Source organism: Stenella coeruleoalba (genome assembly GCF_951394435.1).
Source record: "Stenella coeruleoalba genome assembly, chromosome: 16".
In the NCBI taxonomy this organism is placed as follows: Eukaryota; Metazoa; Chordata; class Mammalia; order Artiodactyla; family Delphinidae; genus Stenella; species Stenella coeruleoalba.
In genome coordinates this window covers 30,341,559-30,354,702 of record NC_137162.1, presented here as the reverse complement: position 1 = coordinate 30,354,702, position 13,144 = coordinate 30,341,559, and the positions used below count along the sequence as shown (strand labels likewise).

Genomic DNA, 13,144 nt, shown 5'->3' with positions numbered 1-13,144 from the left:
GTCAGCAAAGGCCCAATGGCTTCCCCACCTCTCTGTCCTGTAGACAGGAGCCTTCAGAGGCAGCTTCAAAGTGTCCCCCAATCAAAATCAGAAAGGAAAGGAAATTGTCCTTTAGCCCCCTTAGGCCTCTGCAGTCATCCTCAACCATAGGATCTGTCTTCTTTCAAGGCTGTAGGAAGAGAGGGCTGCCTTGCTCATTCATTCACACTTCAGTGTGAATTAAACCCAAAGGTACCTCTGCTGGAACATGCAAATTTAAAGGACCACTTTAATTGTGAAATTAAAAGCTTGTCACCCAGTTAAAATAATTTACACAATCATGTGGATTAGAAAACCTGAAAACCTTCTTTGGAGGATTCAATAACCGTGTCTCAGATTACCGTTTTATATTTGCTGCATTTCTAGATTTGTTTATATGATTGATTCATTTTGGCTTCTCCCACGAGACTGTATGTTCTGTGGGTTAAGGAGTGTATTTGATTTTGCTCACTCGACTATTTATTCAACGAATAGAGGAACAAGTGAATCAAATAAATCAAAGAAGTAGTAAGTGAAATAGTGAGGTCACTCGGGTCTTGAAACCACATCCCACCACTACTGGACATAGGTTTTTGTTTCAATGCACCCAGCATCACTTTAGGGGTCCTCTGCTTTTCTATCCTCTGTGCGTTTTGTGTGGCATTGATGCCATCTCTGGCTAAAGGAGTGGGCAAAATAACTCTGGCCAATCAGAGGACTCTGGATTTTACAGCCTAGGCCAGCCCAAGTGAATACGGAAAGGAAGTAGGCAGTAAGAGCCCCACTGGGGGAACTGAATGGGGTGGGAGGGCAGAGGGCAGGAGGAACCACTGTCTGTTGGAGGAGGTTTGTAGCTGGACCGAGTAAGATTTAGATGGGTAGAAATTTGGGGGGATGACATTCTCTGCAAAAAGAACAGGACTAAACATGGGGAGACAGGAACATATTAGATGCATTTGGAAGCTGGCAAGGGCCCAGTGTGACAAGAGCAAAGGGCTTCTGTAGGGTCAAGATAAGGTTGGATGAGTGGACCAGGGCCAGGCCTCTGAGTTCTGAATACCATGTTAAGAAGCTGAGGGTTTTACTCAGGAGGTAATGTGGACCTATTCAGAGTGGGGGTGGTGAGTAACCTGAGCAGGGCTGGGCATTAGGAAGTTGACCTGCCAGAAGAGTGGATTAAAGGGAAAGAAGCTAGGGCCCAGACACAAGTTGCATGAGCCCAGTCAAGGAAACATGAAGAGCATGGGCAACGGGACCAGAAATAAGGCATGAAAACTGGCAGAGGCACTGGAGGAAAGAAACAGACCTTGGCGAACAAGAACCAGGCAGAGTTAAAAGACCAGATTGCAGAACCTGGGTAACAGCACCTGGGTAGTGGTTTGAGAAGGTCAGGCTTTGGCATCAACCAAAACTGAGTCTGAATCCTGGTTCTGGCTCTGGTAGTTTGTGTGACCTTGCACAATTTTTCTTAACTCTGGGCCTAGGTTTTCTTATCCATGAAAAAGGATAATATTAAACTCAGAGGTTATTGGAAGATTAAAGAAAATAATATCTGTAAAGTGCTTTTCTGTGTAGCTAATGGATACACAGTTTCTTTGGGGGGTGATGCAAATGTTCTAAAATTAGATTATGGTGATGGTTGCATAACTCTGTTAAATATACTAAAAAACATTGAATTGTACATTTTAAATGTGTGAAATTTATGGTAAATTATATCTCAATAAAACTGTTAAAAAATTAATCAATATATGGTAGTGACTATTATTATCTGCTTCATTTCCTGATCTAAGTACTTCCCACAGGCCTTGCCTGACTGGCATTGCCCTCCAAATCACCTTTGAAGATTTTCTGATTATATTCACATTGTCTTTTAAAAGTTCCTGGTTGACTTAAACAAAACAGAATGTTGGGCTTCCCTGGTGGCGCAGTGGCTGGGAATCCGCCTGCCAATGCAGGAGACACGGGTTTGAGCCCTGGTCCAGGAAGATCCCACATGCCGCAGAGCAGCTAAGCACCTGCGCCACAACTACTCAGCCTGCGCTCTAGAGCCCGTGAGCTGCAGCTGCTGAGCTCACGTGCCACAACTACTGAAGCCCACGTGCCTAGAGCCCGTGCTCCGCAACAAGAGAGGCCACCGCAATGAGAAGCCCGTGCACCTCAACGAAGAGTAGCCCCCACTCGCCGCAACTAGAGAAAGCTTGTGTGCAGCAACGAAGACCCAACGCAGCCAAAAATAAGTAAATTAAGTAAATAAATTTTTTAAAAAAGATAGAATGTTATTTCTTTCTCACATAGAAGAGATCTGGAGGCAGGAAGTCTAGGACTGTATTTGTGTCTTCAGACCTCGTTTGAGATTCCTTCAAATTCACTGCTCTTTCATAGTTCAATATGGCTGCTAGAGCTCTAACCATCACATCCACATTCCAGGAGACAAGATGAAAGAAAAAGAGAGGCACTTGGCCCCCTTCGTAATAGCGAGATTTTCCAAAAATACCATACACTTCCCACTTACACCTCACTGGCCAGAACTTAATCACATGGCCCCATCTAGCTGTAGGAGAAGCCGGAAAATGTGGTCTCTGGCTCTGGTGCTGCTACAACTTGGTGTTGAAGGGAAGGATAGTAACTGGGAGGCAACTTGCAGCCTCTGTTAATAACTACTATTTAACAAAGGCAGAATATAGGAAATATATATGTAAATGCATAAAATATATTTGAAAAGAATATACAACAAATGTTAATATAGTTTGCCTCCAGGAAGGGAAACTGGGTGGCTGGGGACAGGAATGGGGGGAGGGCTTTCTTTCACTGTACTCATTTTGACCTTTAGAATTTTGAACCACGTGGCTGTATTATCTATTCAAATAAATAAAACTAAAGTCTTTTTTAAAGATTCTGAATTATACTACCTGACCATGTCTCTCCTGATTTCCGATTCTGTTGACACTCAGGCACCCAGACAGACACAAAGCCTCTGCAGATCCGAGACCGTTTTCCCTTGACACCTATAGCCAATCACTCTGTGAGCTCGAGCATCTACTTTTCCATTCCCACTGCCTGGTTTGGCAAGGGCGGTACAGTCTTTTCTACAGTCCCAGAAATAAGAGCGTTAACTGCATCAGCCTATGTAGGATCATCCTAATAGTCCCTGTAGAGATGTGTTCCTGACATGGCCATTTTTTTACCCATGATCAACATACAATGAGTGTGTGTGGGGGGGGGACTTCCCTGGTGGCGCAGTGGATGAGACTCCGCACTCCCAATGCATGGGGCCCAGGTTCGATCCCTGGTCAGGGAACTAGATCTCACATGCATGCCGCAACTAAGAGTTCACATGCCATAATTAAGGAGCCCGCCTGCCGCAACTAAGGAGCCCTGGAGCAGCTAATGATCCTGTGAGCTGCAACTAAAAAGGGCCTGCCTGCCACAACTAAGACTCAGCACAACCAGATTAAAAAACAAAAACAAAAACGTACAATAATGAGGGGTACTTCCCTGGTGGCGCAGTGGATAAGATTCCACACTCCAAATGCATGGGGCCCAGGTTCTATCCCTGGGCAGGGAACTAGATCCCACATGCATGTTGCAACTAAGAGTTCACATGCCACAACTAAGGAGGCCTGGAGCCGCAACTAAGGAGCCCATCTGCCACAACTAAGACCCGGCACAACCAAATAAATAAATAAATATTTTAAAAAATACAATGAGGGTGTAGTGGCCCCTTGTCTTTTCATCTCTTCATTCTTTTTTCCTGTTCTAATGGTAGATCTGGCTGGGCCTAGTATAACTCAAAATCCATCAGAGAGGCTCTCAGGCCTTCAGTTATTCCATTGAATCTCCATAGTTTACACATTTTAAACAATTCCTTGAAACTGCTTGCACTAGGTTTCCCAGGGCTGCTGTAACAAATTACCACAAACCTGGTGACTTAAAACAACAGAAATGTATTTTCTCACAGCTTTGGAGGCCAGAAGTCTGATATAAATAAGGTGTCGGTTGGCAGGGCCGGTTCCTTCTTGGGGACTCGGCAGGAGAAGCTGCTCCATGCTCTCTCTTAGCTTCTGGTGATTGCTGGCAATCCTTGGTGTTTCTTGGCTTGTGGCAAACATCACTCCAATCTCTGCCTCTGTCCATACATGGCATCCTCCCTGTGTGTCTCTGTGTCCAAATTTCCCTCTTTTAAAAGGATACCGGCCACTAGATGAGGGCCCACCCTAATCCAGTTCGACCTCACATTACATTGATTACAACTTCAAAGGCCCTATTTCCAAATAAAGTCACATTTACAGATTCCTCGTGGACATGAATTTGGAAGGGACCCTATTCTACTCAGTACATTACTCCAGTCTCCACCACTGGGGCTGCATCCCTCTAAACCTTCTTTCCAATCTTGAGTCCTTTCTACTTTTATAAATGGCAAAATACTCCACACTGTTGCACCAGTGTTAGCCCAATCCTTTAATCCATTTTAACTACTGAGTTACAGACCTGACTATTCCTAGCACCCCGTTTAACCAGTGGACAGTTATCTCCCCTGCCCCATAAGCAGTCTCTAAGACATTTTCAACTTCTGCCTTCCCAGTGTTTCCAGCTTTCTGTAGCTGCTACTCTACAGAGAGGTGTTTAATAACTCATTAGCACCTCTTTGCATCTCAGTGTGAATCCCCTAATCTCTTAAATTCTCTCAGTACAAATCCCTCCTCCCCAACCAGCCCAGCTCCTAGAGCCTCCCTGTCTGGGAGCTGGAGGGCAATGAAGGGAGGGGAAAAGGAGCACGCCTGTGTCTGCTTTGCTGCTTCCAAGGCCCATCACTCAGGGATGCTGCTGGTCTCTAAAACAGTGGCAAGCCCCAATCCTGCCATACAGTTGGAAATCCTCCACATTGGGCAAGAATTTAGTCGACGCGCAGCAGATTGTCTACATCTTTTCAACCCTGGAGTGTGAATCCACAGGATTGCCCTGTCAGGCATTAGGTAACATGCCAGCAGGGTGTACAGTTTCTCCCTTCCTTCCCAATAGTCAGCCTGGAGCCAGCCCTCTGTGCCCTGGGCAGTTCTAAAAGCAGTCACAAAAGTAATCACCCCCTTTCTGTGGCTTTTTTTTTTCTAACATTTAATTTATTTTTTTCTAAAATTTTTCAGTCAACAAAATTGAAGGAATTTAACAATGAACAACCCTATTACCCAGCACCTAGTTCTACCCAGATTCTACCATTAACATTTTTTTTAGCATTTAAAAAATTAAGCTATACTTCACATAACATAAAATTCACTTTAAAGTGAATTTTAAAGTGTACACTTTTGAAGTGTGTGCTTCAGTGGTTTTAAGTGTATTCACTATATTGTGCAAACATCACCACTAATTGCAGAACATTTTCATCACCCCAAAAGAAATCCCATGCCCATTATCAATCAGTCCTAATTTCCCTCTCTTCCCAACCCTGGCAACCACTAATCTACTTTCTATCTGTAGATAGAAAGATTTGTCTATTCCAAACATTTCATATAAATGGAATCATACAATAGGTGGCCTTTTGTGTCTAGTTTCTTTTGCTTAGCGTAATGTCTCCAAGGTTCACACGTGCTGTAGCATATAACACTATTTAGTTCCTTTTTATGATGAATTATATTCCATTGTATGAATAGATAACATTTTATCATCCATTCATTTGCTGATGAACATTTAGGTTCTTCTAGTTTGGAGCTATTATGAATAATGCTGCTGTGAACACTCGGGTACAAATATTTGTGTGAACATGTTTTCAAATCTCTCATGTATATACCTAGGAGTGGAATTGCTGGGTTATACAGTGACATTAACATTCTACTATACATGCTTTATCATATACCTACCTGTCCTAACCATCCTTCTATCTATATATCAATCCGTCTCACATTTTTGTACACTTGAGAATAAATTGCAAACATCAGTATATTTCACCCAGCATGCCTATTAACTAGAAATCAATATTTGTGTAGTTTTTACTTTTCATGTAAAATTTACATACAGTGAATTCTAAGTGTATGATTCAATGAGTTTTTAACACATGCATACACCTGGGAAACCTGGAATCAAGATATCAAGATATAGGACTTGCCTGGTGGCGCAGGGGTTAAGAATCCACCTGCCAATGCAGGGGACACGGGTTTGAGCGCTGGTCTGGGAAGAGCCCGTGCACCACAACTACCGAAGCCTGCGCGCCTAGAACACTGCTCCGCAAGGAAGACCCAATGCAGCCAAAAATAAATTAAATAAATTTTAAAAAATTTTAAAAAAACAGTATGACATCATTCTATATCAATAAACATATATCACTGTAAGAGGAAGCATCCACTCAACAAAATAAAATCAATTCTTTTTTTTTATTGTTGTGGAGAGCAGGGGCTACTCTTTGTTGCGGTGCGTGGACTTCTCATTGAGGTGGTTTCTCTTGTTGCAGTGCACGGGCTCTAGGCACACGGGCTTCAGTAGCTGTGGTGCGTGGGCTCAGTAGTTGTGGCTCGTGGGCTCTAGAGCGTAGGATCAGTAGTCATTGGCAGGCGGATTCTTAATCACTGCGCCACCAGGGAAGCCCTAAAATCAATTCTTAAAAAAACAACAATAGGGCTTCCCTGGTGGCACAGTGGTTGAGAGTCCGCCTGCCGATGCAGGGGACACGGGTTCGTGCCCCGGTCTGGGAAGATCCCACATGCTGCGGAGCGGCTGGGCCCGTGAGCCATGGCCGCTGAGCCTGCGCGTCCGGAGCCTGTGCTCCGCAACGGGAGAGGCCACAACAGTGAGAGGCCCGCATACCGCAAAAAAAAAAAAAAAAAAAAACAACAATAACAACAAAAAACAACTGTCAGAACTTTTCCCAATGTGGTTGTACCATTTTCACACACACAACGATGCATGCATTAGGCTTACAAATTTTGAATCAAAAAATAAAAACAAAAATTTTAGACTGCTGCTAATTATTTTCATTTAAAAATTTTAACTAATTAGGTTCAGAATATTCTAGCTAATAAGTGCTGCTTTGACCACACTCTCAAATGAATGACTGTAAATGAGGGGATGCCTTAAATTTACACAAGGTTATATGTCAAATATATTTCAAATAAAGAAATAGAGAGGATGACCCATTCATAATAAAAAATGCTCAACAAACCAGAAAAAGAAGGGAACATCCCCAACCTGAGTAAGGCCATCTACGAAAACCCAGAGCCAAGGATTTCCTTGGGGGCGCAATGGTTAAGAATCTGCCTGCCAGTGCAGGGGACACAGGTTCAAGTCCTGGTCCGTGAAGATCCCACATGCCGCAGAGCAACTAAGCCCATGTGCCACAACTACTGAGCCTGCACTCTAGAGCCCATGAGCCACAACTACTGAGGCTGCGTGCCACAACTACTGAAGCCTGCGCACCTAGAGACTGTGCTCTGCAACAGGAGAAGCCACCACAGTGAGAAGCCCCTGCACCACCCCGAAGAGTAGCACCCTGCTCGTGGCAACTAGAAAAAAAAAGCCAGCAAGGAGACCCAATGCAGCCAAAATTTAATTAATTAATTAATTAAAAAAAAAACAGAGCCAACATCAAACTTAATGGTGAAAGACTGAATGCTTTCCCCTAAGATCAGGAATAAGACAAGGATGTCTGCCCTCACCAATTCTCTTCATCGTTGTTCTAGGGGTTTCAGCCAGGGCAATTAGGCAGGAAAAATAAAAGGCATCCAGATTAGAAAGGGAGAAGCAAAACTTCATCTCTGTCTGCAGATGATGTGATCTCATATATAGAAAATCTTAAGGAATCCACTAAAAGGAGGTGATGATTTTTATGACACCCTGTGGAAGTCTCGATTCCCAAGATTTAAAAATTCATTTGCTGGGGACTTCCCTGGTGGCCCAGTGGTTAAGACTCCACACTCCCAATGCAGGGGGCCCGGGGTGCGATCCTTGGTCAGGGAACTAGATCCCGCCTGCCGCAACTAAAGACACAGTGCAGCCAAAAATAAATTAATTTTAAAAAATCCATTTGCTTTCTTCAAACTGCCTCTTCCTCTTTTATTCTCACATTCTTCCCTCCACACCTGACAAAAATAAGCCCAACTCTTTTTTTAACAACTTCCCACCTCTTTCCTCCATCCCATTCTTCTCGAAAAGTTTGCTCCTGTAATTATCATCTTGGAACTGCCCACCAAGACCCTTGTTTCTACTTATCTGGATCCCCAAGCTCCAGTCTCTCTCTTTCTAAATCATGCTACTCCCCTGCTCCACATTTTAAAGTAGCTCTCTACTGCCTGGTTTCTGTGTTTGTGTGTGCATGCTTTGCAGCTAATTGTTAAAACAGCTTTATTGACATATAATTTGCATGTCATAAAATTCACTCATTTTAATGATTTTTAAAACTTAATGGTCCAACCATTACCATAATCCAGTTTTAGAATATTTCCATCACCCTGATACTATCCCTTCCCTGTAAAGGTTGGTCCACCAAAAAACTACCTACAAGTGTAATGTTTGGAAGTTAGGCCTGAGGGTTTGGGATCTTGAATAAAGATTTTAAACCTCCAGGCAACGTGACGGTAAAGGATCGTTTTCTACCTCTTTCTGTTAAAAAATGAAGTCTTGGTTAATCATTAAGCTAACCATGATATCATGAAGGGTTACGGAGGCCGTATCTCCATTTCCATCCAAATAGCTGACCATTTTCTTCTCTTGCTACCCCCTCAGAAAGGATACTCCCCTACTGGGCTGAGGCATTCTTCTTAAAAGAACTTTCTAGCTCGCCGCCCCTCCCAAGACGAGCAACCTCCTCTCCAGTAATGACAGCCCCAGTCCAGGTCCCCACATACCCACACTCCTGATCAAAAAAACGTTAATCAGTGGCCTTTCTTTGCCAATTCCCAATCCTCCACCCCCATCGCACCACAAGGTCTCCGTCTTCCTTTTCATCTCTTTCAGCTTCGTTTGCCTAATCTCCAGACAGATCCCTAGCTTGACGCCTTCTCCTCTCCGTCACTCGCTTCACTCGCTCTGCCATCACTTCCCAAATTGCCAGCATCCCGGACCTCAAAGGTGCAAATGCCAAAAACAGATGAGTTGACGCGCCTAAGGGAGAGAAGTGTGTGGGTGTGTGGGTGTAAGTGTCCTTGCTTGTGTGTGGAAGAAACCAACAGAGGCCACGCCGGTGTCCATCTTCTGGAAATACCGATCACGCCCGGCCGAGAGAGCGAGGATCGGCTCCCCAGTGCCCCCCGCAGACAGCATTCAGGGCTGTAGAACTCAGAGGTATCAAGGCTTCACCCGGGACCCCTGCCCAGAGGGCGCCCCGCCCCTCAACGGTACGGCGCAACCCCTCCCCGGCGCGGTGGTAGGGGCCGGCTGCAACGTCACCCATTGTTTACAAATCAACCAGAGCCGGTAGGATTCCGGCTCCCGCGGCTGCTGGCGCGCGGCGAGAGTGCCTGGCGGGCTCCGGCTTCCGCGTCCGCCCCGGCTCCGGCTTCGGCCTCAGCACCGCGCCCGGCTCCGCCGCGGCCCACCGAGCCCCGGGGGCAGCCGAGCCGCCGGCGACTCCCGCAGAGCTCCGGGTGCCCGCGCGGGGGGCCATGCCGTGCCGGAGGGAGGAGGAAGAGGAAGCCGGCGAGGAAGAGGAGGAGGAGGAGGAGGAGGACAGCTTCCTCCTACTGGAACAGTCGGTGACTCTGGGCGGCTCGGGCGAGGTGGACCGGCTGGTGGCCCAGATCGGCGAGACGCTGCAGCTGGACGCGGCGCAGGACCGCCCTGCCTCCCCGTGCGCGCCCCCGGGGCCGCCACTGCAGCCCCCGCGACCCCCGGCGGTGGTGCGGGCGGACAAGGCCCGAGCCCCGGCTCTGCCGTTGCTTCTGCCGCCCGCCTCGGCCGAGACTGGGGGTCCGGCGCCCCCGGGGGCCCTGCGCTGCGCCCTCGGGGACCGCGGCCGGGTGCGGGGCCGGGCTGCGCCCTACTTTGTGGCCGAGCTCGCCGCAGGCCCCAGCGCGCTGTCCCCATTGCCCCCTCAGCCCAGCCTTGATGGGCCTTCGGGAGCTGACAAGCGAGGCGCCCCGCAGCCGCTGTCGGGTCCTTGCCGGCGAGGATGGCTGCGGGACGCCGCCGCCTCCCGCCGCCTGCAGCAGCGACGCGGGCTACAGCCTCAAGCCCGCACTGGCGACGACGACCCGCACCGGCTTCTGCAGCAGCTCGTGATCTCGGGGAACCTCATCAAGGAGGCCGTGCGGAGGCTTCATTCGCGACGGCTGCAGTTACACGCAAAACTTCCCCGACGCCAGCTCGTGGGCCCTCTGTCGGCCCCAGTGCATGAGCCCCCTTTGCCCCGCAGCCCTCGCCCGGCCTGCAGCGACCCTGGCTCGTCTGGGAGGAGGGCGCAGCTCAGAACTGGCGACGGCGTTCTAGTCCCCGGCAGCTAACACCCCGAGAGTGGCCACAGCGCCAGCCTCTGCCTGGAGGGCAAGGGGTTCCCCCTGAGGGCTGCGTCTCTACTCAGACTGGTGAACTCGCGCTTTTGGAAGCGTGAAAATAACTAATGAAGACGAGGAATCGAAAAATCGCGAATGTTTTCGTGGGAACTGAGGTCGAGGGCCCCGATGTGGTTGAAAAACAAGACTTCGTTGGTCCTATTTAAGGCAGATTACAAGAGCGCACCCCAAGCTCACAGTCAGCAGGACTCCTCATCGGCGTGACCAATCCTGGTGGCGCAGCGTGCAGTTCCACGCAGTCTCTCCGGGTCCTCCAGCCTGATGACCATGTGGTCACAGCCCACGCTTCTTAGGATCGCCGAACGCCCAGAGGACGAGGATGATCCCAGTTACTTGCTTTACCTTTCCAGGGCTGGTTCCTGATCCACTTTGGGGGAGAGGAACCTGTGTAGATCCTTTCAGGGAGTACCTCAAACTGCCAGACTTGAAATTTTACGACACTTAAAAAAACCCATCTCGTGTATTTTGGGGTGCTGGTTCTTGATACAAAACACGCGGCACCGGGAAAGGACGTTTTGGGGAATTGAATAGACGTAACCTTTTCTCTGCCCCCGCTTTGCAACTGCCTGAAGTTCTCTGAGTGGCGGGGGAAGGCGGTGCGCCTGTGATGCTGATGGGAGGTGGGGCCGACAGGTGCTGGGGAAAGGGGAGGGCAAGGCGCGGAGTTGAACCCTCGGTCCCCTCGAAAGTGTATTTTCACAGCCTGTCCGCCCCTTCTCGGGTTCAAGATCACTGTTTCCTGGGGGCACACGAGATTGCGGGGCTCCAGCAGGGGAGAGTCGCCAGGTTCCGCCTGTACTCGGAGTAGAGCAAGGGGTTTTGCAAGTGCTGGAGTCTCCTGAGGACACGCGCACCGCTGCCACCGCGGGTGTGAGGAGGCGGCGACGTGCTGGGCGCCAGTGCCTCCCGCGGGCGGCCGCGCCCCGGGCTTTCACGGAAACTGCCCTGAGAAGTGGCCTCGGGTCCCTTCTCTTCCCCTCGGCTCTGCTGTCCTACTCTAGCGGGTGGCGCTGGCGCTCCTGGGGGCCCCGAGCTGGGGGCTGAGGAGACACCACGTGATGGGGCACTCCAGGGACACACAGCCTAGCACAGCAGCTTATAATGGGCTCTCCGGGGCCTTTTGCAATAACAGCTGCAATTCCCGGGATAGATGGAGTTGATTTCCTCCCTTTGCCCCTCCCCCAGCCATGCCAGCTCGCCTTTGTAAGTGAAGGAAACCGAGTAGAAAATGTGACCCTCCAAATGGAGAAGCTGCAGGCTTTGCCATTGTGAACCTGGTGAAGTGCTTGTAACATAACATTCACTCAGTCTGAAGGATCTAAGACGGTATTGTTGGTGTTTTAGTTTTATAAGATTCAATGGCATGTTCATCATCCAGATGTGGCTATTGACATACCTACACTTCGCAGCGGAGTGTCTGGAATTGTGGCTATCCTGATTATAGGATGTTAACTTAACTGAAATATCTGTTTTTAATAAATGCGTTGGGTTTTTTGTTTGGTTTTATTTTATACTTGTCGTCGGTGGGAGAGATGCACAGAACACGTTTCTCTGATCTCCATAAACATGAAAACACTTGAAATCCTTGTCAGCCTGGCTTGTGGATGGTAATTAGAGCGCCTTTGTGTCTGAGCAGCTCACTAGTTAGACAGGGCCTGCGTGGCTGGGTGTGTATTGGTGCTGGCATGAAATTAAATGAAAGCGAGGTCAGGTTTTGGACCAATCCCATGCACTAAAGCCTTAGAGCCTTCTGGATTACTAGTCAGTGCTGGAGAAGCTCCTTCTGACTGTATTAACAAAGGACATCAGATCAGTCAGTCACTTCAGACTGGGAGGCTTATCACTTTTTTCTTTCTATGGCCATTAAGTGGACTTGTTCCACAAGGTGGCCCTTTAGGCTGGGGCAGCCCTTGGTTAGGGACTGCTCAGGATGCAAACCTGCAGTGGGAAAGCCAACTGGGAGGGTATGAAAGGACTCCTCTCTTTGCCCTTGGCACGTTCACTCCCATTCTCTCCCTAAGCAGTGATGGAACAGCCCATCTCTGTCCCTCCTGTTCTCAGTTACTTTGGTCTGTTTCCTCCAGGAAGGAGCCATGCTGGCAACAGGATATCCAGGGTTCAGGTCCCCTTATTAAATGGGGACCTTGGGCAAGTTGCTCAACCTCTGTGAGCTTCGGTTTCCTCATCTGTACAACAGATGAGACATGAGATGATGAGAAAAAGGCTCCTTGTGACTGGCACATCCTGGAGATGAATAGTCCAGTCCTACCCCTTCCTTCCCAGGACTGTCCCTTGGTAGCCAATCGACTGGGTCCTCGGTTTCTCATAAAACAAGGGCATGCTGTGATCCCACAGGTGCTTTCTGGATTGAGTGCTGTATGATTTAGAGACCTGATTTTCTAACTCCCCTTTGGACGCAATGCCTGTTGTTTATACCTCCCCATTCTCTCTCTTCAAATACACACACAGACCCTGATGGTCTCTGAGAAGTACCTCCAGAACACACCAAGCCAGCCATTTCCCACAACCTGCCCAGGAAGGATTGTGGAAGACTCAGTCCAGTGCCACCCAGCAAAGGGATGGTGACTATGGAGGCTCTAACACAAACTGAGGAAGGGGGGCCTCTAACAATGCAG

At 48.4% G+C, this 13,144-nt stretch overlaps 1 protein-coding gene across 1 annotated transcript; it reads left to right on the top strand.

The window, feature by feature from the left end:
* The first annotated feature begins 9,403 nt into the window (after nucleotides 1-9,403).
* On the top strand, nucleotides 9,404-11,930 carry FRAT1 (FRAT regulator of WNT signaling pathway 1). Its single transcript, XM_079900769.1, has one exon. It carries the CDS (start codon nucleotides 9,603-9,605, stop codon nucleotides 10,437-10,439), a length of 837 nt encoding a protein of 278 aa, XP_079756895.1. The 5' UTR covers nucleotides 9,404-9,602; the 3' UTR covers nucleotides 10,440-11,930.
* Nucleotides 11,931-13,144: the final 1,214 nt, after the last annotated feature.